Source organism: Clytia hemisphaerica, unplaced genomic scaffold (genome assembly GCF_902728285.1).
Source record: "Clytia hemisphaerica strain Z4C2 unplaced genomic scaffold, Clytia hemisphaerica genome assembly, whole genome shotgun sequence".
Taxonomy (NCBI): domain Eukaryota; kingdom Metazoa; phylum Cnidaria; class Hydrozoa; order Leptothecata; family Clytiidae; genus Clytia; species Clytia hemisphaerica.
This window is the reverse complement of record NW_027103566.1, coordinates 19,624-47,560: the sequence shown is the minus strand read 5'-3', so window position 1 is coordinate 47,560 and position 27,937 is coordinate 19,624. Positions and strand designations below refer to the sequence as shown.

The following is a 27,937-nucleotide window of genomic DNA, read 5'->3' as shown; positions in this document are numbered from 1 at the left end:
AAAGGCGATATAGAGCCGTACATCAACTATCGACTTTGTTTTGTATCGATTTCACTTACCGTCGCCCTCGATATCCTCCGGTACATAAACTCGGTACTCTTACGGCTATGACGGCTATGCGAAGCCCGTGATAGACGGAGATGTCTCTTAATGCTGGGCTAGCGTTACAGAAATTTTTCATAAACTCAATTAGTATAGTAAGATAAAATAGAAAGTTAGAAGACTTGAAAAAAATACTATATCAGTTTCTCCAGAATTTGAAAATGACTACAAAATCAATTTTATTCTTGTATAGATTTTCAAATTTTCGGGCCGGTAAAATAGCTGCTAACCACATTGGTCTGACTCGCCAATAGCGCACCGCGCTGAATCTAAAAATAGATTTTGTTTTTGACATAATCATTACTCTCGATGTATTTGTACGAGTTCCAATCCCATCAACCTTTGCGTTAATCTCTTTGTACGTTAATTACATAATTTGACAAAAGATATATAACAACCGCATTGAATTGTGGGATTGCAACTCGTACAAATGTCTAAAAAAGTGAAAAGTAATAATTATGACGTATACGTTGCGGAGCGCTATTGGATTTTGAGGAAAAATTCAATTAATAGTAGCTTCTTAAATTGTGGAATGCTGAAAAACAGATTTAAATTTCATTAACTGATTATACTATTTCTTTTCTTGTTGCATAAAATTATTGACAACTGTAAATTAAAATGCAGTAAACAGTAATTGAGAATATTTTCAGTCGGCATTCTTTCGGATCATTCAAATTTTTGTTGAGATAATTAATTTGTAAGGTCTCTCAACCACGCCGAGATCAATTGTACGGTTGATATTGAAACCAGCTTTTCGGTGAAGCGTTTTATATTCTGTCAAAGTTCTTTCAGCTGAACCTTTGCCAAACAACATCGCCATTGTTAAATCCATAGATGCATTGTGCCATGCCTCTTTTCTCTCGCCAGGCTCAGGGAGATCACAATTAAGTGAGAGCAAGATTCCATCATCGGCTAAGACTTTGTGGAAGTTTTCCATCATTCTAATGCAGTGACTCTCTGGCCAATCGTGGAAGATATATTTTGTAAAAATGATATCACATTTAGGGAGCGTTTCTGCTTTGAAAAAATCACCACCAACCATCTCGACTCCGGGAATTTCAGGGTGTTTCTTAATCACTTCTGGTGTATCAAAATTGATGCACCTGAGGCTGGGGAGGTTGTCATGGAAGGCTTTGGACATTTGACCAGATCCACCCCCTACATCAACTATAGTAGCATTCTGTTTACCTTCTCTCGTTATGGCTTCGGTCACCTTTGGTATGTCTGGGAGGAGTTCTTCATTGGTCGTCTTCATGTAGTTCCAAAAGGAACCTCCAAATTCTTCATCGTTATCCACGAGTTGCCTCAAATCTGATCCAGTGACTTGCTTAAGAAGGCTATTATCTTCGCTTAGTGTTCCTTGTAGGAAGTCTATTAAATGCGGCGCAAGCATTGAATGAACCAACGGTTGCGGCAACTGTTTGGATACTTCAGTGCTTTTGAACACAATCTCACCCTCATCATTGTATTTCTCTTCAAAAACATCGAAGTTAGACAGATATCTCATTACTCGTTGCAAATGATCTGGGATAATATCATGACCCTTGATTTGTTGACATATTTCTTTGCAAGAAAGAAACCCATCTGTGGCGTTTATCATGTCATGGATTATTAGTTTCCATACCAGACCCATGCATTGTGCTCTCATAGCACCATCAATGATTTCGTGTATCTTTTGAAAAGCAACATCTGCGTGTCTTTCTGTTGCCTTTGTTACTCCATTAGTAGTTCCGTGCTCCATCTTGTATACTTTGCTATAAAAAAATTGAAAAAGTTGTTGTAAAGGTTTACGGATCTGAAATGTTTATGTGCCCTAAATGAAGTCTACGTCTTACTGAACCGACAATTTTTGACGATGCTGAGTTAAGTAAGTGCAGGGGGGGGTCATGCAGTTATTATATAAACGCTATGACAATTACTACCGTGGTGGTATATAAACCAAAATTTGGGAAAACAGTTACTCCACCAGTGGACTAACTGCAACATGGGTGGTGCCTAAGCCCAAAATTGTCGATTTTGGTAGGATATGGTGTACTAAGTGAGCACATTTTTCAATTTTCACTTAAAATTTTAGGTTTTTAAAAATTCCGGAAGCAAAAAAATTCAAAACATTTTTTTCAAAAGTCAAAAAAAAATCACAAAATTTTTTCTTCAATCAAGGCATGAAAGATATTTTAACAAACTTGGAAAATGATTGAGATATTTAACTCTTGAACGGTCGTTAATAAGACGTACCCAGTAAACTGGTATCAAAAATGAGGAATTCAGTGAAAAAATTGCCAAATTTGGCATTTTTGGGGGTGGTATACACCAATTTTGAGGGTAAAATCAGTTAGTACACTATGGAATAACTGCAAGGGTGGTGGTGTCTGTAGAAAATGTCCAAAATTGCAGTTACTCCACATAGTGTCAAGGAGTAACTGCAAGACCCCCCCCCTGGTAAGTGGAGCATTTGACGAGATTGCTATTTTGCTATAGCACTCAATCTATCCTTCATCCACTGCTCCACCAAAAACAATAGGGATCTGACAGAATGCTTCACGCTAAACCAATTTTAGATAACGCCTATAATTGCGTCAGCCAGTCAATCAAAAGCCTGTGACATTGCTTATGTTACCTCACTTTGAAATAATAAAAAAATGGAAAAGATTGATTGATTGAAAGAGAAATAATCAATTATTTTTTTTTTCGTTTTTAATGACTCCCTCATTAAAAAAGTATTATAATGAAATTCATTTACAGAGTGATTTAAACAAAGCCTTTTCTTTTGTTATAAAATAAAGTTCTTTTGGGTTATGACTACGTCGTTTCAAATCTCAAAAAATCCTCTAATTGGATAGCTAGTAGAAACCCCATGTGAGTAGGCATAGAAGAGAAAGGTGAATTTCTAAGCTATGTTTAAATTTACGTTACCGAGAAAGCAAGAAAATTGTTAATATCGAAACCAGATACTGTTTTAAACTGTTGAATCATAATGCGTAACATGTATTACCTCTTCACGCGCAATGCATAACATGAATGAAAAATTTAGGTGTACTAATGCATGACAGGAAATGTATGTTTAATATTTACTCGTAAGTAAACCCATGAGGGGAGTAGTGGAATGGAGGGTGCGAGTGTGTGCCGCCTTTTGACCAAAATCCTACTAATGGTAACGAGAACATTAAACTCTCCCTAAAAGTTGGAGAAAACTGTTTTTTATTACGGGAAAGGGGAAGAAGATCTTTTTATTTACACGCATTTAAACCTTTTTTGAATTAATGGATCAGAAAGCACCCACAAAGAGGGGGTTTGCTCCAATGTATGCAAGGACCTATGGACATTTTGCCTTCTGTAAAACTCCCCGATATTATGACAAAACGAACAAAACGAATTTGAACAATAATCTAACTATTCATTTTTATAATTTAGGAATCGGAATGCGACAAAAGGTTTTTATTTTACCTACTACTAGCTTTAAATTTCCCGATTCTCCCCGATTTAGGATTCAGATTACGACGACGATGATGAGGACGACGATGATGATGTGGACGATCGTAAAGATGAAAATGGAATGGCTGCCAATGTCAACCCTGAACGACTCAAAGCCTTCAATGTGAGTATATTCATCCCAAAAGCTTTTTAAAATATAAAGGCCAAATGATTCGTTTTGAGGGAATTCCGAGAATGACGAAGAAATTGACGTACCTTTTTCTCGGAAATGACCGTTTGGTTTAAACTACTATGTTTTTGCTTGTCATTAGGTTGTAAAGATAACGTAACTCTTTTAATGGAGAGACATTGAGCTTTCCGAATCTCCTACATTTACTCACCCAATCACACTGCCTGAGAGGTCAACCTCTTGGTTGTTTTATATATTGATCTAACAGTTCTATTTTAACTTTTTTAGATGTTCGTTCGTCTGTTTGTTGACGAAAATTTGGACCGATTGGTGCCCATCTCCAAACAACCCAAAGAGAAAATCAACGCAATCATTATGTCCTGCCAACGTCAGTTCCCTGAGTTTGGTGAACGCGCTCGCAAAAGAATACGTACTTATTTGAAGTCTTGTCGGCGCTCTACGCGACTGAGAGACACAAATACAAAAATTTCGGTATGTCTCATTTTATAATAGTCATAAAATGTCGATGTTGACACGAATAGATATAGTGAATGTTATGAAGCTGTTTAGCGTTCTCAATCATTCACACGGGCCACTGTTTACCGTATTACTTGGAATAAAACCCGATTCTTTTCAACACCCCTCTAATAAACGCCGAAAAATTATAAATAAACGACCCCTTTGAATAAATGCCTCCTTCTTTAAAAGCCCACGTGGAAAAATCCCGAGCTTCTGAGAGTGAAGGCTTTCAAAGTATCGTCGGAATACTTTTAATTTTTTATGAAATACCGAGGTACCGAAAATTTTTCAAATACCTTATCAGCCAAAACTTAGTCACCCCTAAGTGACTAAATTTTGGCTTTGTGACTAAAATTTGGGCCGACTAAAAATTTGGGCCAAATTAAGAGTTTATAATTAAGTTTTCCTTAACCCACTTTTCATATCGGTATTACTTTAACAAAGAATTTACGAATTAAGCTTATTTAAAGGTATTTATAATTTCATGGTTTATATTTCCGCCAAAAAATAACCTTTTCGTAATATATTGAAAATAAGAAACTAAAAAGTGTATATTTTCCATCTGCTTGTAAATTTAGAAATTTTTAATCGGTCTTAATTATTAGTCGGCCCTTAGTGACTAAAATTTGACGAGGTGACTAAAATTAGGGCCGACTAATAATTAAGGCCGACTAAGTTTTGGCCGATAAGGTACTAGTCAAAATTTTTCCAACAAGTACTGGAATACCGAAATTCGGCTACAATTCCGGTCGTTTTCCCGTCAAATACCGGTCATTTTTTCGTCATATACCGGATTCCCTGAGAATTGGATGTTCTAACGGAATAATCATTCATTAATTGTTTATTTGACAGATGACGCACATTCCAGCATCACAACTCACTGAAGTCAATGTAAGATAACGTCATTTATTTGTTTCCCTTTGACTGCTTTATTTATACACGAAATTCAACAAGATTTTGAATTCTGAATATTTCGGCTGAAATTTTGAAAGATAATCTCTTTAAAAGGTTACAGTGGAGAATATCGACAGACTGTCTGAAGAAACTTAACCTCTGCTTGCTCCGATTTCTCATTTTGAGCCATTTTTCTAGAACACTATTTCATGAGAAATATATGAGTTTTTATACCTTTTTCAGAATATTCTAGCTCAAGCATGTCAGAACGAAACGAACGAAGCCGCCAAACGCCAAAGAATAGATGCCAAAACCCACGTCAGCAGTGGGGGCGTAAGTGGTGGCGGTAGCGTTTTGGCGGCAGACAAATCTTCAAAACCACCTCAAGCACAAAAGATCTTACTTGAACACATCGTCAATAGCGCCACTGGTGGTCGGGTGGCTAATGAAAAACGAAAAGCATCACAAGGTCAGTATAAATAATTCTGTAGAAAATTCTGGTTTAATCAGACAGAAGGACGAAGGTTATTGGAAGTGTCTGCTATTAGCATACTACACAGGGCTGTAACTTTTTATGTGAAATAGTCGTGAAAAATTCTGAGCATTGATTAGAAATCAAAGTGTCCAAATATTCTATGAAGTGTCGTTGCTTAACTTTTGAAACAGAAGAAAATCTTCTTTTTTCAATTTCTCAAGATATTTTCTTCTCCAAAATAATTATATCTTTCTAACGGTGTATATATTCCTACCATGGTTAAATATGTTTTGATTTGACTTCTTTCCAGGAATTGCAGTCCACCCGTCCTTCATACCATCAAGCGTTAAGGAACCCTTGCTCAAAATATCCGGTACCGAACTTTCTTCCGTACGCGCGCTCATCGCGGGCTATCGACAATCGGCCGCCTATCTCACGCGTTCGGCCGATGAGCTCGAAGAACTGTTGAAAAATTGTCAAGCGTTTCCGGATGAGGCTGTCAAAACAGAAACGGTAACGGGAGGGATAACATTGCCGGAGCCGAACAGCAAAGACTCGTCTGTTTTACCGACAGCCGAAAAAGATGGCATCAAATCTGAACGTGGTGAAGCTGAAGATCATAAGATGGTTGCTAGGAAACGGAAACATGATGACGAATTGCCGTTGCGTACGCCGGTCAAATATCCTGTTGAAATTCCTAAAGCTAACTTACAACAAAACACGTCAGCGGAGACGAGCAATAGTGTGAAGACAACAAAAATAGATAAAGTTGTTGAGCCCGTTCAACAAAATAGCATCTTGGTACACCACCAGCCACACCATGCGCCGGTCAAAATACAAGAATTACCGCACCAACAACAAGCACCTCGGCTATCCGTTACCGTGAAGCAACAACAACCAACAACTCATGAAATCAAATTGAAACCAGCCACCCTTCTTCCACATGAAGGTGCTACAATGACGGCTTTGATCCCTGTAGATCACACTCAAGCTGCTATCGCGCTTCCCAATAAGATATTACTAGCATCGCCCCAACGTGCCGTACCATTAGAAAAGGTTAGTCTACAACCAGCTAGAACGTCTACTCAACCCACAACTATTAGACCATTGCAACAAGCTACGTTAGTACAGATCCAACCCGGCCCACAACAAAAGAGTCCGGCAAGGTTCACAACGGTACCACAACAAAATATAATTGAGATTTTTAACGTCAAATCACCTCCGTCACGCATTCAAGGAACGCCAATTATCGCACAACCATTGAATGTGTTAAGCAATCAATTCTCAACGAGGCCCCCACAACAGTTGAAAACCTTACAACCGATCTTACCGCACACGAGAGCCATGTTTCACACCGTTGTACACTCGTCACAACAGACTACAACCAATCCACAACAAACTCAGAATCGCCTTCACCACACACAAGCCTCGTCAACTTCTCAAGTCCAACACCATCAAGCCACTAATCAGCAAACATCTTCATCTCAAGAAAACCAACAACAGCAACACAAACATCACCAGCAGATTCAACAATCTCCGCAACCAACCAACAATCCTTCACGACAGATCACCTTCAGCTCCCAACCATCTCCGCAACATTCTAGCAATATGGAAAACAGCAACACACATCGTCAATACCCAACAAACTCAGGAGGTGTAGTTCAACAAATGTATTTGATTCATTCAACAAGCGCTAACAACATTAACCAACCACCTCAACAATCACCACATCAGACTGTTAACAATAGCAGGCAACAAACTCAACAACAGCAACCGGCCATATTTAACTTCGAGCCCGCCAACCAACCGCCACAATACGCCCGTGTGTCGTCTCATCCTTCCTCGATCAATTATAACAATTCTCCAGTTGGTTCACCACTTTTGCACCAACACCAGCAGAATCGTCATATGTCTCCACCAGCTCCCAACAATATGGAGAACACGATGAAAAATAATAGACATCCTTCTATGAGCGGAGATTACGTTTCGCATCATAATTTTTACGATAATAGGTAGTTTTTATTTCGCCTTCTAATGTTTTTTGTTTTTTTTGTTTTTTTGAAATAATGTACCTTAAGGGAACTTATTTTGGCATTATTGATACTTTTTTTTATCGGGAACAATTTTTTTCGGGGTTATATTTCTAGATTTTCAAAGTTTTAAGATACATGCATCTTTAGTCTTCAAATTTTAAAAAAGAACTCAAATTTTTTACACACACACACAAATTACTTAAATGAAAGATTAAAATCGTTGTTTGGCCAAAAATCTAATGGCTTAGATTCTGTAACAAATACATTTTTACATGTCGTGGAAATATGGTTTTATATTTGTGAAAATTACCGAATTTATATTTAAAAACGAGAATTACAAGGGTGAATTTGGAATCTGTGGTACACATTACAGTGGGTCTTGTTTCCTCCTTTGCAAAAACTTGTTGTAGAATGGGTTTACCTTGAGAAAGTATTTTAATAAATTCGAATTTCTTTGGGCAAAACAAACTCTTTTCTCTAACAGCTTTCTTTTTGAACTTGAAAATACAGTAATTCGTTACTTGTCTATTTTCGCCCTTCGAATGAGGTTCCGTTAGAATTTTAGCATTATTTTGAATTTTATTCTTTTAAATTTTGTAAAAAACTTCTCGTTTCATTTTTAACGATAGAATATTTCAATCAGTTATTTCTGTTCAAAATATTTGAAATGGAAACGGAAAATCAATTAAGTATTTCTACTATCCATCGCTTTCCCTTCGGTGCTTAAGTAAGGCAAGCCTTCAAGTTTAAACTTCCCTAAAAAACCGAGGCAAAAGTGACACCAAATTGAAAAACTCAGCTCTGGAAATCTTGATCGGCTGATCTACGAATAGATAAGGATGTTTAAAATAATTTTGGAAAAAATGGAAAAATTTATAGCGAAATGGAAAAAATGAGATGAAATAATCTTATTCATGATTCATTGATCCCATTATTTCAAAAGTTAAATTCAAAAGACTTCACCTATCTACAATTGACGCTGAAGTATCTGGCACAAAAAGAAAATTCCCTCAAAATTTAAAACCGCAAGTGATTTTTAAGTGCTTTAAAGTACTGTTGGAATAAATTTAATATTAGACTTGAGACTTGCGAGCTTAGGATCTCAGAATCTAAAAGCTCAAAATTGTTCAATATGGTTGAGAATTTAGTCTGTAAGCCACTCAACCCCTCTCAAATCATAAAATCCAATGAAACAAAGTGGAAGTACTGAAATTGCAATTCTCGCCCGAGCTTTAAATGTGGAAAAACGTTAAAATACCAAAAATTGCCAATATATTTCGGCGCTGATTGCAGTGTGTAAAGAAATCATGCTATAAGTTGCGAGATCACTTCACTGTAGAATTTTCTCTCCAAGATCTACAATTCTACAATCTCCAATAAAATTCATTCCTTAGGAACCTTATAATCGATAAAAGCTTTTTCCATAATATAGTATGGGGGGGTACTTAGGCAAATGAAGGGTACGATATGTGCCGCCCTTAAGAGTACCTTTTTGGACTTCCAAAGTCCCGCTAAGGGTCGGAAAAATCAGAAAATCAAATTTCAGTCCCACTAAGGGTCGGAAAAATAGGAAAATTTCAACTTTTTACCCCTTGAAAGATCTAAATTTGGTCAAATTAGTCCCGCTAAGGGTCGTAAAATTCACAAAATTTTCCTTGGTTTTCTCTTTTTTAGTCCCGGTAAGGGTCAAAAGTTCGAAAGTCGGGCGGCACCCCCCCCCCCCGTCAGCTCGCAACCCTAGTACCCCCCCCCCGGGAGTGGTGATTGGAAAGTTTCTCCGACGATGACAGAAAGCTTCACGACCGTTCACGATAATAACGTCAGCAACCATTGATTATAAGTAAAATCCATACTCAGAAAGAACCAGTATTGCATTATGTCATCAACCATGCGGTCAGACTAAAATCCATATTCCGAAAGAACCAGAATTGCATTTTGTAATCGATTATCAAGTATAGAAATTTCTTTGCGTAAATCGTCCCAAGCGTCTGTTTTCTCGATGAAGATATTATAAAGTGTTCTTGATAATGAAGGGAATGTGTTTCTTGAAAACAACGAACGGCTTCCACTGTTAAAAATGCTGTGCCTGGAATGAATGAATAAAAACAAGTTGCTTACCCCTAGCTTTGCTTTATTACCGAGTTTATGTATTGGAGGATATCGAGGGCAACGGTAAGTGAAATCGATACAAAACAAAATCGATAGTTGATGCACGGCTCTATTATATCGCCTTTGCTCGGGACGAGATGGAGTTTTTACAAGCTCTTATTTGATTTGGTTGGTTGTTAACCAGTAATAAAACAATTTTCTTACTTTTTCTAAAGAACGCGTCATTTTTATTACATCAAATGACCAATTATTATAGTATCTTATAAAAACTCCATCTCATCTGCTTTGCTCGCCGAAACAGACGACGGTATTTTGGTATTTTTACCGTCGTCTAGCACGGTATGGACGGTGATTTTGGAGACATGTCAACTTTGCATTATACCGTCCCCTCGATTTATCTCGAATACATTAAGTCACTATTATCTTAGGATGGCTAACGTTTCTCATTCCCGGCTAAACTTTCCTATCTACACTTTCAAACGGAAAATCTCCGAGAATCTGTGTAAATAAAGAGTCACTTCAACTTGTTAGGTGATTAATGTATTACTCTAAGGTGCCTAATAAACGTCTCCCTACGCTTATTAATTTTTTGAAAAATTTCCAACCCCCACGGACCTTATTAGGACCCCCACGTTTATTAAAATTCAGAAATTTCTTATCAAGTATTTTTCATTGGACACCTAATTTCAAAGTCGAGTCTCATCTTTGAAATGGAGATTATTTTCTTGGAGTATTTTCTGCAGGCTTTCAATGACGTTGACCTAGACAGCTGACAAATTAACAAGTTAAGCAATTTTAACAAATATAATTATAATTATAGGTGTGACGTATTATAGGTGTGACGTATTATACGTGAATAATTACGTAGGGGTATTTTCGAAAAATTATCAAATTTCCAACCCCCACGCTTAATAAAATTCTGAAAAAAATTCAACCTCCACGTCTATTTGTACCCACACGTTTATTAGGCACCCGAGAGTAGTAGCAATCCTACAGTATGATTTTGAAGAGAGTTTAAGTGATACGCATCCTTGTTCCTTTAGCCAAATTATTGATACAACGGTTTAAAGAGCCTATATGCGATAATCTTTCAAATATATTCTTCGAAAAATACCGTTTTCTGAAGCCTACGTAACGGTGAATTAAGGTCCCGTTCCTTTAGTAATGAAGCCAGTTTAATCAGATAAAAATGACGTAAATTTAAAAATGAACCAATAGTAATGTGTGGAAATTAATACCTCATTGCAGGGTCTTTCTTCAAACCTTCAGGAACAACAAATGAGCGTTCGAACCACATTAATTGATCGTTGTATCGTCGAACTTGATTTAAACTACAATCGAAATAGAGTTATAGCATATTATTCAGAGTGTCATCCAGTGTCATCCCATAGTTTTTACAGATGTTTTATAACAGTAGTATTCAGGCTACCTCTAATTTCGATGGTAAATTGAGAAATAGCTTAACTTGGTAAACATCATTGAGGGGAGCGACGACTTTTTCAAATATTATCAATTTAAATTAATGAAATAGTCATAGTCTAACAGTCAAATTGTTCTAAATGTGAATTGACTACATAGAGTAGCAACAGCCTAATGCATTTGCTTGTTTTTCACAAACTTAATTTCAAAATGATTAAATACAAAGGTATATCAACAAACTGTACTAACTCTTGTTTACTAAGCTTTTTCGCTTCATGATGAAACATCAGAGTTGTGTTTAGTAATTGTTCGATTGTAAAGTCTAAATGATCTGAAAGAACGGAGACAATAACATTCAGAGCGGTTGTATAATAGACTCTCGGTTATTCAAAGTTTCAAGGGTGGGATTGGAATTTTCCCAGTAAACTTCACGAAAATGAAGCCGATAAAGGTTTTATTCTAATTTTCACTGTGCCACAGAAGTCGTGTCAACTGCCCAACGCTTTACCTAAACAAAAAGGGAGACACGAGTCGCAGAAACCGGAATACCAACGCATTTTTATTGGGTCACCTTTAGATAAAAATGAAATTAAAATTGGTAAAATTCGTCACTGCGCGACATGTTTGTCACCGAAATACCATCCCTGTTTTCCCTTCCCTTTAAAACCGGACCCTTACAGTACAGAAAGAATTTAACTTTAAGTTTTGACCATTTTCAGGCAAAATTTGGTCACAGTTTCAAAATTTTACACCCTTAGTGCAACTTTTCTCAACTTTGATAATTTCTACAATTTGGGAAGCTTGGAAAAAGTACCCTTAAGGGCCGCACGTACAGTAGGTCATTTACCTTGGGTGCCTCCCCCGGGCCTTACATACGCTGCCTCCAAACAAACTAAGAATTGTGAGGCTTACCAATGCTGACAGTATTGTTCGTTAGAATCTCAACAAACTCTCTCTTGAAAATGTCCCAATCGGTTTTGATTTTCAACGCATATCGACTCAAATCGAACGGTAACAAAAGATCATCGGAGAATTTGAGTAATTGCAATAACAACATTTCGGCCACCGTTTTATGATATTTCATGTCTGGGTCGAGAAATTTTTTGACGTAATTTTCATTGTCATAAATTGTATGATATGCAGGATAATTATCAAATGCTTCGTTTTCACTTGCTGTCTGAATGAGTTGGAAAAATAGAAAAAAAATTATCGTTTTTTGGGTATCTATTAAGCAACGCTTGCTGATTAAACATTCAAAAGTTTCCCAATCCGGGCATTCTCATTTCAACTCTCTGCTTATTAATTTTTGGGAAACCATTCTTCATAAAACATTGTAAAAGCCCCCTTTTCTTCTCGAAGACTTTCTTAGTCCAATTTCCGGCTATAAAATAAAGGAGCTCAATGTCAATTGAGATGGAAAATTACAGTTTTTGTTGGGTTTATATGGGTTTGATGGTTAATTATATTGTTTGATGAGCTTAAAATTCCAGTAGGAATTCTCATAATCATCATACCTTTCCCAGTGGAAAACAAAGCTTTCATAATTTTAAGCCGACCTTTTCAGTTATAGGAGGAGTAGTCTATATCCACAGTACTCACCCATTAACGAGACTCTTGGATGGTAAATGAAGCCACTTAATTTCCCAACTAGAACGCCCGCGCGTGGTTTTCACACAAACACCGGATTGAAAGTAAAATCTATCACTAGATTTAAAAAAATGCCATCCTCAAAAACAAAGGAACCGCTAGATACAATCCGTCGTCATGATTGGGGCGCATTCTAGGCGCGTTCTTAATGGGAAATGAGTGACTTCACTTTTTCTTGCCTGAAAAAGGTTAGAGATTCTACTCTAGCCCTTCGGGCTTTAAAGTCAATCTACTCACCCTATCGAATTCGTATCTTATATCAACAGCAGGGATACCATAAAACATATAAAAGCCTGAATAGTCACTCCCACTTGTAAGCATGCTAACTAGAGGTTCATTAGGGAAATCATCACTTGGTAGTTTTGCGTTCCATCTTTCGTACAGATTTGAAAATTTGACTCCTGTGTTTTTCGTTGTGTCATCGTTTTCTGGATCTTTCAACTAAAAGAAAAACAATCCTAGAGTTTTCGGGGTACATTAAGTCGATTTAATTTCACGTTGGTAAATTTCCACAAATATTGGCAGTTTTTGAGAAAATTGATCCATCCAAGTTTAAAATCAGAATTTTCGTAGGAGAGTAGGATAGGAGAATGAAAGAAATTAGAAGAACAAAAGAGGCTGTTCACGAACTTTAATTCATACCAAAATTTTAGATTCTTGATTCACGAAAAAAGTCCACGTGTAATTGGCAAAATGAGACTTTAAAAATCACATCCTTGTTTGGATCTAGACAAATGATTTTATATCCAACTATCAAAATTAACACCCCATAAAGGGTGTCAGTGTATAAAACTCTTAAAGATGGCTGGAACTGAACAAAAAACGTCCTTTAGATTTTAGAAACTGAAAATTTTTTCCAAGTATTTGTTAAAAATGGTTTTTTACTGAAAAATTAACTCCCAAAATTGGGAGCGTCGAACATGCTTTCAATTAGGTAGAGCATCCTACCTGTTTCGCTGATTCGAAAAGTGATTTTGATAAGGAAGGCGTTGCATGTGCACGGATCGAATGGTTTCCTGATAAAAGAGAAAGAACAGGAGAAGACTTGAGTAGTAAAACGGAATACAAAATCTCACAATTTTAATTCAGGATAGAGTCGTGTTCTCGAATTGCGAACAAAGTTACATTATTTCGAACTTCTCTGTGCACACTTAATTTGAGTAGAAAATACTTTTTAGCCAACTAAACTAGCCCTTTTATGATGTTTTGGTCTAATTATTTTCAATATTTTGTTTTAGGGTTTGATTTCTTTACACATTAAAAGATATCGATATTGTCGGCAAATTGCGAACATTGTCGGGTAATTGCGACTCTATATATGATTTTTGAAGCAGTGGTTTTTTAAATTGTTTAAAGTTACAAGAGCCGATAGTTTATCACGCTAGACGAATATTTCAGAAATAGCATGAAAATAATGGAAGGAACAAATTGGAATTCATAGAAACTGATATTATCCTGTATCAATTATCATATTACACACATACGAATTTTTATTACATTAAAGGAAGAAATTTTGGAGGGAATTTAATTGGCGGGTGGCTGAAAAGGTTTTTCAAAGAAAATTTAATTTGGCCGTTAACTTGAAAAACTTAATTTGGCGCGAATTTAATTTGGCCGGACGAAAGACATTTTTGTCCAAAAAACGCCATTAAAAAAGGAAAAACCTGTTTTAAAGCCTGAAATAGCACAAATTTGGGGGAATAGATAGAACAACTTAAATTTAGCGGGAACTTAATTTGGCGGATCTTGACCAAATCCGCCAAATTTTCTTTCCGCCTAAATTTCTTCCTTTAATGTACACGGATTATAAACGGATTATATTTTCGATTATGCTGAAACAAGAAATACCTGAGACTCCGATGTCAACATTCAAATAAACAACTGTGTTGGCTTGCATCATTGTTGCATATTCCTAAATAAAGTGGTTTTTGTATCGTATGAGATACGTATTTCAGGCTTTGAGCATGCGTAACTCATTCAATGTCTCCAACTTTAACGACGGAATCAGTAATACTCAAAGGTTTCAGAGACACAACAACAAGATAATCTTAAAATTTAAATTTGCTAGAATCTTGCTCCTTACAGATGCGTCAAACATCGTATTGTCTTCACTTTTTTTAAAGATTTTGCATTGCACTCATACAGTTAACATAAAGATTTATTTGAAAGCATGAAAAAAGTGTGAATATTCTACCTCTAACCATTCCCAGGAACCAGCAAGTCCGTATTCTTCGGCATCCCAACTTGCAAATATGATGGTCCGACGTGGTGCCCATCCTGAAATTGATTTTAAATAATTTTCAATTTTTTTTATTAAAGATTTCGGGTCTTGTGTAAGAAAAGTATTCCACCTTTCAAATAACGAGGTCTTTTTTCTCATAGCATAGTAAACAACTCTATTTTGGTGCCTTCGAAAAGCCCTGAAATCGAATTTCGAATCCAGAACCACTTGCACCATCTTTTTCTTTTACTCATGGACAATCGTTAGCGCTATCAGAATCCATAAACACAAGGGACTGGAGTCTGCCTTAAATTTTGAGGCATAAAATAAAATATACCTGGAACGTCATTAGTAATTTGACCGAGAACTCTGGATACTTCCATCATACAAGCCGTTCCACTTGAAGGATCACCTGCTCCATATACCCATGCATCGCGATGGTTTCCCATAATGACAAGACGATCTAAATAACGGGTAGGAAGTATGAATAAACTTTTAAATCAGAGAAATGTTACAATACAAAATGTGCAGATTCAAGATGGATTGGCTAGACATAGACGATACTATCGTCCGTTTAGAGAGCCAGACACAGTAAACCCGGGAAAGTATATATGCGCAGAGTCAGGGCATCAGGGCAGTTTACGGGAAAAATAGTGGCGGTAGAGTTTTGGAAACACATCTGCCACTGTTTACCCCACCCTGAACTAAACCGCCTCCTGAATTATTCCCTTTTTCACTTCAGTCATGTGTAGACGATAGGATTGTCTAGGTTAGACAGAACAAATTCAAAAACCCGTTTTGATCCGTTTTGATCCGAACATAGAAATATCGTTTAGATGCAAAGAGCGAAAAATTTTCTTTGTCGACCAATATGGTAGGTGACAATGCTTCCCAAGATTTTGGTCCCTCACTTCAAACAGCTCGCCGGTTTGTTTATTCATATGTTTATTCATACCTGATTCTGTATCTCCCTCCAACACACCAAATACATTTGTGATGTTTTTGAATACATTCTCAGTATTCACTTGTAAACGAACCACCCTGTGAAAAGAAAAAAAGGAAGAAATGCACTCTGGGAAATATTTGATAAGAATGACACCGAGCAGCTTATAGCCCCGAAAATAAGAGAGGATAGATAAGCTGCTGGCATCCACTAATGGATTCGTGCTCCTTATATTATTCTGATTGTACCTACCTGAAAAATAAGTAAATGGTAAATTTATGGGACCTCCGGCTGATTTTCTCAAGTTCAACCGATCGTGTGCTGAAGTAAGCGAAATATTTTTAGCGGAAGCCCAAAATATCGCATGGGTTCGAAATATTCGAAAAAATTGAACAGTTGAATAGACATTATCATGCTTATGAACCATAACATAGACGTACTTCAAATTCTTGTTATTCCAGCTTTACCCAATAGGTGATCAGTAAATCAATTGGAATACCTATGTGATTGTATGCGGTTTGTGATATCAGTAAAACTTGTGTGCCAATGGTTTGGTGCTTCAACTCCTTTAAATTTACTGAAATGAAAATATAACTTTGAAAAGGAGTTACAATAAGCAATCAGAAAAGGAAAATAGTATAGCAATACTATTTAAAAAAACGTCGCGAAAAAACTTACAATTGCTACACGGTAAAATTTCCATATTTCGCTTGTTGTTTTTTTCTCAACATTTTCTAGAGAGCTTTATACTAGTTTGAGTAGAGAAAACGCGATTTAAGTTAATTTCATACTCAAAGTCTCATGCCATCCAGGATGGAAATCTTCAGTGAAATAAACGTTCTATAAAAATCTACAATTGAGAACTTTGGTATTCTACGTACTTATTTCATTATATTTGAAATGTTCATTTTTTTCACCTTAATAATTCTTTGGCGATGTGATCACTGATTGGCTGAACAGGGATCTGGGGAAGACCTTCGATCGATGATTCATTCATCCGAAACATACCCTCTGTAAAAGAGAACAATGAATATTATTTTGCATTGTGTATTCCCATTGTATGTACAATCTGTTGAAATTTAATGCACTGTAAGGGTGTGTTTCTGTGAGATTGCACTGCAAGGGTCGAATTTTAAAACAAATTCAAAATAATTGTTAAAAAGAAAGGTTTTTACTTCTCGTTTGTTTGAAAAAGTTTCTATTGTCTGATAATTACAGCTGACAATATTAATTTTCTCAGTTTTTCTTTGAAACAGAAAATTTCCCAAGCTAATAGTGAACCAAAGTTTTGAGAAAAGAATCGAAAGCAATTTTGCTGCATTGATCGCTGGTCAACTGATAGATGCAGACATCTTTATAGTTTAAGTTTCTCGAGGTGGTGCAGTATAAATTGGGTCAGTAAAAACCGTATTGGTGACAAGGCTTGTCAATATTAGCAATTAGCTCAACGTGATTTCTTTTGGCCAATGAACTGGCTAGAAATATACTGATGCAGGATAAACAATATCATCTCTACTTGCAGTGCCCAAAAAAGTAAACCCCCTTTAATGTTATTCCTAAGACGTTAGGATTTTCGCAATCGCATGTAGCGAACAAAGCATCTATTCATGATATCCATGACGTAATGTTTTCTACAGAAACACCCGGTTTTTTGTGTCTAATTGGCAAATGAGAAATTAAAGCTAGAGAAAACTCGTAGAAAACATTACGTAATGAATATCACGAATAATTGTCAAACCTGTAGAAGGCCATCCAGGTGTCAACGGATCTCCTTTCAAATTCAAAAGACCTCCACGTCTCATTGCATGTTCCGGTAGTGCCCAGTCGTCCGGATAGCCCTTCGTTCCTGGATTTCGCCCGCCATCCCGAGGGTCCGTATAAAACAACACACCTACCGCACCGTATAGTTCTGCTAAGCGTACCTAAATTTAAAATTTTAAGGGTGTTCAGAAATGGTTTATGTAGACAATATGAATAAATAAAGAACTAAAAATCGCTAACCAACACCGTTTAGCAAACTGGCGCAAACTTCAGGCAATGCAGCAAATTCAATAACTAAACATTGCATTGTCTGAAGTGCGCCAACATGAAATACTGTGTAGTAATTGCAGATAATTGTTAGTTAGTTCTGTATTTCTCGATATTTCGCTCGAATGCCTCAAATTTTCTTAAATTTTCTTGAGCACTCTGTGATCCTATAAATTTTACTGTATGGAAGAAATGAAAAAAGAATGCTAATTTTCTCACTATGAAAAGACAATGCAGATTTTTAACATACTTCATAGTAAAATCGAAGACAAATTAAATTTTGTGAAGAGTAAAAGGAGCCTTATTTTATAGTTGAGAGTAAAGCTTTTTGAAACCTTTTCACCACGCCAATTCTTATCCAATTTAGCCATAACAATTTTGCCTTGAACATCAAGATTGCGTTCAAATATATCTTCATAATCTTTTTGATTGCCGTAATTGACATGCATAAGTTCTGCCTGTAAAAAAAACCGAACGGTTTTATGATCAAATCTGTTCAAAATATTTTCTAAGAATGTTTTTAAATCATTACTATTGCTCTAATTATAAGCACCAAATCACATTAAATTTGAGTTATTAAGCAAAAAGTACACTAAGACCCATATGGTAGAACTTGAAATATGAATTTCGGAGAGATTCTGGTCCAAATTCCTAGGTCTGTAAAATTCCAAGTTGGTATAGTCAAGCAAAAAAATTTCCAAGATGTCTTAGTTTATGTAAAGGTTTCAGAAAAAATCATTTTGCTACCAATCGATGTTTAGTGGGTTTGTCAAAAAAAACTTGTTCGGATTTTTGGAAAAACTTCAATTTTTTTGACAATTTTGAATATTCTGGTCTGTAAAATACACAATTTTTATCCAAATGACCCAAAGTTTAGTGTAGGAATGTTATTTAGTATATTCATAACCTGTGTGCAAAATTTTAGAGCTTTATCATTCAAACTTTTTGAAATATAACGGAAATCAGTGACCTACCCCAGGCAAAAAGTTGTTCCCCATTTTCTCTACCACTCCCCACTTAGGGCCCTACCCAACATTCTTGCCCCATAGTCAGCCTGAAAACCATCGTAATTCTCAAAATATAGGTATGTTGGAACCCAAAAATACTCGAAGACCTCGGTCACTGGCAAGGTGGGGGTAAGTGCCCCATATTGCCTGGACTAAGAGGGATTTTTACATATAGAGTTCAGAAATATATCAAATGATAATTTTCCAGCCATCTTTCAAACAATCGCTTGAAATTTTCGGGCGACAAAGCAATATATTTGTAACCGAAGGCTATAGATGAATCTTCAACCGAAAAGATTTGACAATGCGAATGGTTAAAAAATTTCGAAAACGAGCCTTACCATAACATCTCCAGCAGCAGAAAAAGCATGAAAAGGCGGAACTCGATCAGTGTGATTCTCCTCCTTGTAAAAAGCATGCTCAATCATTTCTGGTTCATAATCAACACTACCGTTCAAATGAAAGAGTTGAAGAACAGCTGGTTTCTTTGGAACACTTAATAACACTTGATATGTTTTCTTGTAAACTTTCATTCCATATGATTCCCATTTGTCCGCCATGTAATCACCGAGCTCATTGTTTCGTATGGATCCTCCAAGATGTGGTTTCTCTACCAAATATCTACAGAGATGAATGAATGTATGTATGAATGAATGAATGAGTAACTCCGACAATCTGTCTATCAGTCAATCAATCAATCAATATTAATCAATCAATCAATCAATCAATCAAATTTTAAGTTATACTTAAAGACCATACATGTGTAACAAATAAATGATCGCAAAGGAAAATGATATTTTTCTTACTTGAACACTTTATCAATCTCATGGACGTCAATTTTCTTCAAAGCGGCGTCATGTGCCGTCGAATATTCTTCATTCACGTCATGCCACGACCGATCACAATAATCAAAATTACGTCGAAATATCGACAAAAATCCGTCATTTTCAGTTAAATGTCGGTCGAAGACAAATCCGATAAAGAATGAGCTGATAGCTATGCATGTTGCTATAACGGCCCAACGTCGTTTCTGAATTAAATTTTCTAAATTCAGCTTCATTGGATAATATTGTCTTACTTTTCTTGCTCTAAGGATGAAAAAATCGATTACACTTTTTTAAAATAGAAAAGGGTATATAAGAACATAAGGCTTTCAAGCAAATAATTTTTGGTTAAATTATAAAGGTTTTTAGGACTCTAGAACATGTTAAATCTTTTTAAAAAATATTTAAAATTATACCAAAATACCAACAAAGTATTATCAACAATACAACACTGTAAAAAATCACCATCGTTAAATATTGTAAAATAATTTGAAAATGAACTTATCTTGATCGTTATCAGTTTAAAGCGAAGATTTTTATACTCAATAGCGAGTTTAGTGAAAAGTGTTTAAAGCTGTTTGCTGTTTGCAAATTGTTTATTCTGTGATAGATGCAAAACAAGAGGTACTTGAGCACTTATTACTTCATTCGTAACCCTACAATAAATAACAAAACACTGATGATACTATGTTTTATATAACTTGTTTTAAAATAATACAGCTAGAGGCTCCATAACTCGAACCCGCACGGAGAAGGCAAAACTTCGATTGGGGTTCGAGTTTAAGGATACATCCGAGTTATGAAAAAAAACTTTTAGAAACCAAAATTTCATCCCCTTGAAATAATCTTTCATATTCAAGACTTCGTGAGCAAAAAAAAAACATCTTTCTCATTAAAAAATTGAGTAATTTGGCTAAGAACATTGATATATGCTTATTAATCGTCAGCCGTGCAAAATTACTCGAATCTGATTGGTTTAGAGGAGTGCAATTAATCGTTAATTGCACTATTACCACTTTTTGCACTCTTCGGCGGGGGGACACTTTTGTCCCCTTATTCTTTTCTCTCCCAAGTCCTGTGTCAGAGACTTTTTTTTACTATATAATAAAAAACAAAGACATTTTTTTTCTTCAATATAAAAAAGAACAAAGAAATTTTACGTTACAATAGCTTCTTTTAATTGAAAACAAAGAAAAATTACACTGCAATGTTTTCTTTTTAAACAAAAGAAAAAAGGGAGGTTTTCGAATGTTTACTGACGATTACCTCGGAATCGTATGTTTTGTCGTGCAATTAACGATTAATCACTCGTAACAAAGGAGAAAATACCGTAATTTGCACTCGTCCTTCGGACTCGTGCAAATTACTATTTTCTCCTTTGTTACTCGTGATTAATCGTTAATTGCACTCCAAACCATACGATTACTAGTACTAATAGTGATTCTTATAAATAAAGATGCGATTTTTTAGCTGAAAAATTCTTTTTTTACAAAAATCTGCTTGAGCCATCTTTTACCATAGTCATTATAAAAACACTGGTCTGGAAAGCTTTTGTCTCTTTTTATTGTTAAAAGATTGAGCTTGCATACCAAAGCCAATTTTTTTGCAAACATTTTGATCATGTGATTAGAAAATAGACCAATCCAAAGGGAAGATTTTGGTAACGTGATCAAAAAGTATGCAAATTTCAACTTGTCTTTTGTTTGTAACAAAAGAAAATTGAACAAAAAGCTAAAACAAAACATTGCCAGAGCAGGGTTTTTTATAATGACTATGCTTTTACCTACTTTCATGTATGATCCAATGTTTCACAAAGTCCAAAAAACCCTTTTTTTAGCCGTTTTTAGGCCCAAATTTGCCCAAAAACATTTTTTTTCGAAAATCGGGCTCCGTCACATTTGAGGTTTAAAGTTATGCATCTTTGTGCAAAAAATCAAAAAAGAATGAAAGAGCCAATCTCGAGAAAAGCTAATACCTAAGTAATTTATACTGTGCTTATAAAGAAATATCGAATTTGGCCAGTTTTTCTATAAAAACACGGTAAGCAACCAAAATTTCATGTCTAAACACATATACTCTCTAAAAGTAAGCCCTCATTACCGTGTTTCCGGGCGAGGGGTCTGGGACTAGCAAACTTTTTTGGAGGGAAAAAAATTAAAGTCAGCGCCGAATCTTTGTTTTGATTTGAAATTTTTTGAGAAAGAGTTGCTGACACTCAAGTCAAAGTTCAGAAAATGGTCAAATGGAGCTGTGGTTCTGCACTATGTTGTAATACATACCAGACAAAAACTGAGGGACTTACCAAATATCGACTACCTAGATAAACATGCGTTTTTTGAGGCAACAAATTTTTTTGCAAAAATCTGCAAATATCTTTTACCTATGATGGTACCCTACTTTCATACAAAAAATCAAAAGAAATTAATGATCCAATTTTTCACAAAGTTTAAAAAAACAGTTTTTTAGCCGTTTTTTGGCCCAAATTGGCCCAAATATTTGTTTTTTTCGAAAATCGGGCTCCGTCACATTTTGGCCACCACCATTTTGCACCTTTGTACCAAAAATCAAAAGATTCCTATGATTCAATCCTGAGAAAAGTTGGTAACAGACGAACGAACGGACGGACGAACAAACACAGGTTAATTTATAGGACCTCCACCGGGGTAGGTCCAAAAAACGTGTACTATATCTGATGATTTATATTTTGTTTTAGAACAATATTGGAAGATGAGAGGTACATCTCGAAATACACCTTTTTCATAAGAACAGCCAAAATTTTTGAAGCCTTCGGATGTTCTAAACTTATTTAGTTTCAAGCCGAAAAATGTTCTTAACATGTTCTGATTTTGACCATTTTGTAGGTATTGTGACGAAGGGAAGTTAGGCGATTGGGGTCACCCTTTAGTTATTGAGGGGACCTCTCAGATCACTTATCTGTTCCTTCGATCAGGGTATCCCTTACTGGGGATAAGTCTATGGACACGTAGTAAAGGTACGCTAATAGATTTCAATCAACATCAATTCTGTTTTTCCAATTAAGCAATAAATATCAAATAAGCGTAACATAAATAACATCAAATAACTTAGTAACTCTGGCATGTAATTAACGATAGTTCTCTTTCAAGTCCTTCTCCTTCAAGTTCTCCTTTTCAAGTCCCTGAAGTCCTTCTCCTTTAAGTTCTCCTTTTCAAGTCCTCTTCCTTCGAGCTCTTCCTTCCAAGTCCTTTTCATTCGAGCTCTCCTTTCCAGATCTTCTTCCTTCGAGCCCTTTCTTCCAAGTCCCTGATTTCTTTCCTTTTCTCACTCATAATCTCTCGCCCTATTCAGAGGTCTGAGCTCGAGGGCCTGAGCCCCACTCTATTGATGTCTATTCATTTTTCAGTTCATTAACATCGTGTTGGCTCAGTCCCAACCTCCTTTGCATTATTCATTATCGTTTACTATTCATCATCATCAACCTCACATCTCCGACGTTCGACAAGTGACGTCCTCGTCACTTTAAAATTTTTTGTCAATTTGTTGATAGTTAATGATCTACCAACGTAAGATAGTTTTTCAGTCTCTTTATTATTTCTTCCAATGCGCATTGTAAAAATTCATAAGTTTTTCATAGTTCGGTAATTCATAATAATTCATTCATAATACTGCAGTTTAACCAATTCATAATACATTAATTCATATCTACCATATGCATGTTTCAATCGGAAATCACGCCCTTAAGCCGGCCGAACGTGATTTCTTCGAAAATTGTCTCTGGATCCAGGTTATAATTTCAGCTGTTTGCTTCATATAAACAGCATTTCATTCTTCATTATGCTGAATGTGTATTTCAATTATCCATTCTTTAATTTTGAATTCAAAAGTTATTTTTGATACGTAGTGCACTACCGTTAAATTCACCATTTCAATTGTCGGATTGTGATGATTTTGATAAGACGCCATTCTTGCGCGTCCGTGAGTGTTGTCTATTCAACGTTGGTTGAGTCTTCATTCGTTCACTTGGGATGATAAGTTCGTTTTGTTTGAGTGAGCTTCATTTGCTTCCTGAGTTTTTTAATCGTTCGTTTGGACTTGATTTTATAATTTATCAATCACGTTTTTTAAAATGTTCTACCTTTTTTTCGTTGCGCTGTCGTTTCCTACCATCAAGAGGAAACGAACTCCACGGGAGTCATTATTCACCGAAGAGATAACACCGATCGTGGGTCGCGGCCGTCATCATTTTGGCCAGTGCTTCCTTGGGATGGGTTGCCACCTCGGAAATCCTATAATAAGGAAGACAACATCGAACGTAAGTGGAAAAATTCTATATTAATTTACAATCAAATATTAAATATTAAAACGTCCTAAAGTTCTCTGATACCAGATCATTGAACCAAATAAATAAAATACTACAAAAAAAATTTTAATCGAAAAATTCTAATCAAATTTTATATACAAATCTTCATTTTATGATTCACTAATAACATTCTTGTTACAGTTCCTGATGGTTTCTTTTTCTTTCATTACTTTTCAGGGAATAAACTGAAGAACAACCCCGTAAGTCCGTCCGAGCGTTGGGCTCAGATTAAAGCTGAGCAAGAAGAGCCCGATTGGGATGACGAATTGAATTGTTTGGAATTGTCGGATTCAGCCGAAGTGATTGAGTAGCTCGGTACGTTTTCCTTTGTTTGCAATACTTCCGGCCATTGCTCATGTACGGGAGCTCCTCGTTGCAGTGGTGGAGGCGGTTTCTCATATCTCCACACCGTAAACGCTCCGAATTTTTCTTTCCTCAATCCCATTCGTCGAAGATAATCAGCTCTGTATTCTTCTGTTGTCAAACGTATTAAGATATCTAGTCGGCGGTCTTCTTCCCTGATACTGCTTGCTTCTTTGGGTGATCTTCTTCTAAGTCTTGTCAAGATTATCTCACTGTGCATCCTTCCAAAATACGAAAGAATAAGTTGGGGTTTTTGTGTTTATTATATCCCTTTGCAGTTCGATACAGGATGCTATCTTCAGCTGTATAAATTGAAAGCGAATTCTTGTGATTGTGTAGTTCAACCATCTTTCCTTCTTTCTTGATTGATCGCTCATCATGAGGTCGACTAGTATTTTCTTTAACAGCATGGCCTGTTGCTTCTGTGACATAATTTTATCCATTTTGATTTCTAGATTTACTCGTCCTGTCGCCAGAAGTGCTTGAAAGCTGAGCGTGGACAATCGCAGCACCATCTTGCCAACCATCAGAATGTTGAACCGTGAAATATAATGATTTTTTGTTTCTTTTATATACTTCACAAAAATTTCGTTTGTTATTTCCTTTCCTCCACCGCTTCCTTTGTTTCGTCACAATACATATAGTACAAACTTTTGCGGTACTTCGGTTACCATGATTGCAACTCTTTTAAAATTAATGAGTCTTTACCATAGTGATATAAGTGCGGTTTAGTTTGTAGTTTGAAACACAATTTTGAACATCAAAACATTAAGGTTATTTACATCTATTTACATTTTCTTCGTTGCTTCTTTTATTCAATGGAGTATCCGCAAACGGCATTTTGCATTGAGCCTCTGGAACTCTTCCGTTGCGTTAACCCTTTGTCCGCTACCTACAATTATTCCCAATACCATTCTCGTGTCTGTCTTCTTCAGGAAAGGGTATAGTATTTTGGGCAGCGGGAATTCAAGCACAACCACGTGCTTGGTCCATTTTGATAATACTTTTCCGGTTTTGATCATGAGGGTAGTTGGGACTTCTACAAAGTTTCGTGTGAGAGATTTCCGTCAATTTCCTTTCCTTCGTGTACATTTTGTTTCATAAAGGTCAACCCCCGTAAACGGTACCCAAGGCCGTAATCGCTATCGCAGCTAAAATTCCCAGGCCAATCCAGCATTTTGATACTCCTTCTCGATTGCTACTTTTCTGGAAAATTGTTTTCTTGTTGCCGCTTGTAATGGTCTTCTCCTGAAAATTGATGATGGCTTTCTCAGCACTTAAGATGTCTGTCCCAATTATCGCTTCTTCTTCGATACCGGGGACTACCAGGAAGTTTTTGATTCTTTAGTGATTTCGGATCTACAATGCTCGTTGGAATGATTACACTTCCTGTGGTTTCTATTTCTTCTTCTCCAGTTATGGAATTCAACGTTGTGTCGGTAACGTGTGTTAGAAATGGTGCTATTTCTGCAGCGTCCCAGATATCTTTGTTTAGAAGTGAGTGTGTTGATCCAGTGTCGATTAGTGCCATGTATGGTTTTGTCTCACCTTCTATTGACAGGTAAACTCTGGTTGTGATTCCATGTTTCTTTTCTTCATCTCCTTTAGATTGGCTTGACACCGCAAGTACGTGTCCTCGCCTTGCTCTGTTTTTATGAGAGTGTCCACGTTTCTTGTTATGATGCACGTACGTGAATACATCTCTCTGTGACGGTTCTTCTTCGTTTGCACTTCCGTCTTCCTGTCTGTTGACAGTTGACAGTCTCCGTCATCAATCGTCTCGCGTGGTGATGTCTGTGATGGGAGCGTCTCTCGCGATGTCTTCTTTGATTGTCCTCATGATGGAGTCGTTTTGGTTCGCCTGCTTTGCTTTCTTCGGGTGTAAATTTCTGTTTGACATTTCTTTTAAAGATCTTTATTAACGAATCTCTGTTTAAGTACGCAAATCCTGCAATGAGGAATAGAATAATGATCCACTTGATTGTGCCACTGACTCCTCCAAATACATTAAACAGGTTTCCGATCCCTTTTCCGGCCGATTCAACAGCGTCGCCAGTTGATGTGATGATGTTGCTAGCCGCTGAACCTAGGGAAGTGACTATCTTCTCATCTAGATTACCTACTCCTGTTAACACTCCTTGGATGCCACTTCCTAGTGCTCCAATGATTTGACTAGTCCCACTTGCAGCACCTTCAAGGATTCCTCCTAAACCGACTCCAATGCCAGTTAATAAGTCTCCATTCCCATGTTGCATTTGAAGTTGCTTCACCTCTTCCATTGCGTCATGTATCTCTGAGAATATATTCAGCATAGAGTAGGGTGCCAAATGTTGTGGTGGTTTTCGTATCATCATCCTCGGATCCCATCCTCTTATCTTAGGTAGTTTCACGAAGTTCCTTCCTTTGAATTGTTTCTTTGGGATCACCTTGGTTATGTTTCCTTCCTTGTCAATTACGTCGTATGATCCTTCCTCGTTTCGGAGATAAGTGACTGGTGGTCTTTCAGAGCAATTGATCTTGTGGGACTTTTCAACTACGTGGCGGTCAATTAGTCGCAAGAATTTTATCTTTTCGTGATAAGGTGCTTTCACTGGAATGTCATGATAGCACGAATTTCCTATTCTGCGGCTTGTTATTAACCGGTAATTCGAGATCTTCAAACATCTGTGAACTTGCATTGCCTCACCAATGAGGTGTACCATCACCCCTCGTTCCTGGTGAATCCATCGCGCGGCTGTTGTTGGAAATACTTCAATCATCCATTGTTGAATTCTCGTGACTTCTTGCTGTATGAAGCACGTCCTTTCCCATTCCGCTATGATATCTTGTTTCTGGTTGATCAAGGTTCGCATGATGTGTGCTTGTAGTATGGGACCAAGTACATCTGATGACATTCGTTTCGCATAGTCCGTGACAATATTTTTCAGTGCTTCGAACATGTTTTCTTTCATGATAGGGTCTTTTAGTAGCAGACCGTTATCCAATAGCAACGTCGAGTCGGTTTCACCGTACGTGTTCTGTATTGATCCTCCAATCCTGAGGGATGGTATAACGATGTTGTCCTCCATCTGGTTGATCTCGTGTTTCCCGAGAGAATGCCAATCCTGGGCGGGATGATGCGGATCATTCCATACCAACGCAGCTTTCGTAGCGTCTTTCATGTGACAAACCCCATAGGTTTGCCCTTTTGGTATCTTACTGGGACATCTCGTTTGCGTCAAATGTTGTTCGATGTATTTTGATCTTCCAACCACTTGTGCTGGGAATGATCGGATCGTCAGTTCTTTGATTTCCAACGTGACTTTTCTCCAATATCTGCAAGTTGCGGTTTTTTTCCATTCGGGTGAGTGCTGACCAATCGGCTCCCACTTCTTCTTTCCAGGGGGTTTCCATTGAAGCTGCGGCTGTTGTAC

General features: G+C 36.7%; 2 protein-coding genes and 1 long non-coding RNA gene across 4 annotated transcripts in view; 2 read left to right on the top strand and 1 right to left on the bottom strand.

Annotated features, from left to right (window-relative positions):
• The window catches only part of LOC136800980 (nuclear factor of activated T-cells 5-like), a 131,482-nt gene extending 123,495 nt beyond the window's left edge, over positions 1-7,987 (top strand). The window contains exons 5-9 of one of the 2 annotated variants that reach the window (XM_067057593.1): positions 3,587-3,697; positions 3,992-4,195; positions 5,075-5,113; positions 5,360-5,585; positions 5,902-7,987. In XM_067057593.1, the coding sequence (XP_066913694.1) occupies positions 3,587-3,697; positions 3,992-4,195; positions 5,075-5,113; positions 5,360-5,585; positions 5,902-7,607 (2,286 nt within the window). In that variant the 3' untranslated portion in view covers positions 7,608-7,987. The remainder of the gene's footprint in view (positions 1-3,586; positions 3,698-3,991; positions 4,196-5,074; positions 5,114-5,359; positions 5,586-5,901) is intronic. The other variant, XM_067057594.1, reaches the window with a different exon arrangement.
• A 1,399-nt stretch (positions 7,988-9,386) lies between these two features.
• LOC136800975 (putative N-acetylated-alpha-linked acidic dipeptidase) lies at positions 9,387-20,082 on the bottom strand. Its single transcript, XM_067057583.1, has 16 exons — positions 19,805-20,082; positions 19,340-19,619; positions 18,327-18,449; positions 17,702-17,885; positions 16,881-16,974; positions 16,463-16,540; positions 15,976-16,061; positions 15,358-15,483; positions 14,994-15,076; positions 14,648-14,711; positions 13,748-13,815; positions 13,037-13,240; positions 12,065-12,329; positions 11,402-11,483; positions 10,972-11,064; positions 9,387-9,710 (listed from the first exon to the last, which is right to left on the bottom strand). Exons 1-16 carry the CDS (start codon positions 20,056-20,058, stop codon positions 9,524-9,526), a joined length of 2,271 nt encoding a protein of 756 aa, XP_066913684.1. The 5' UTR covers positions 20,059-20,082; the 3' UTR covers positions 9,387-9,523.
• Positions 20,083-23,949: 3,867 nt separating this feature from the next.
• LOC136800973 (uncharacterized) lies at positions 23,950-25,097 on the top strand. Its single transcript, XR_010845782.1, has 3 exons — positions 23,950-24,113; positions 24,339-24,476; positions 24,980-25,097. It is a non-coding gene; the product is annotated as an uncharacterized lncRNA (long non-coding RNA).
• The last annotated feature ends 2,840 nt before the right edge of the window (positions 25,098-27,937 follow it).

What these genes read in the sequence shown, in the direction of transcription:
- LOC136800975 (XM_067057583.1), bottom strand. Translation starts at nt 20,058, where the DNA reads ATGAAGCTGAATTTAGAAAATTTAATTCAGAAACGACGTTGGGCCGTT. An exon ending in AGAATTGGCGTGGTGAAAAG is followed by an intron (nt 17,886 to 18,326) that starts GTTTCAAAAAGC and finishes TTTTAAATTTAG; the next exon opens with GTACGCTTAGCAGAACTATA. An exon ending in AAAAAGCTTAGTAAACAAGA is followed by an intron (nt 11,065 to 11,401) that starts GTTAGTACAGTT and finishes TTTCGATTGTAG; the next exon opens with TTTAAATCAAGTTCGACGAT.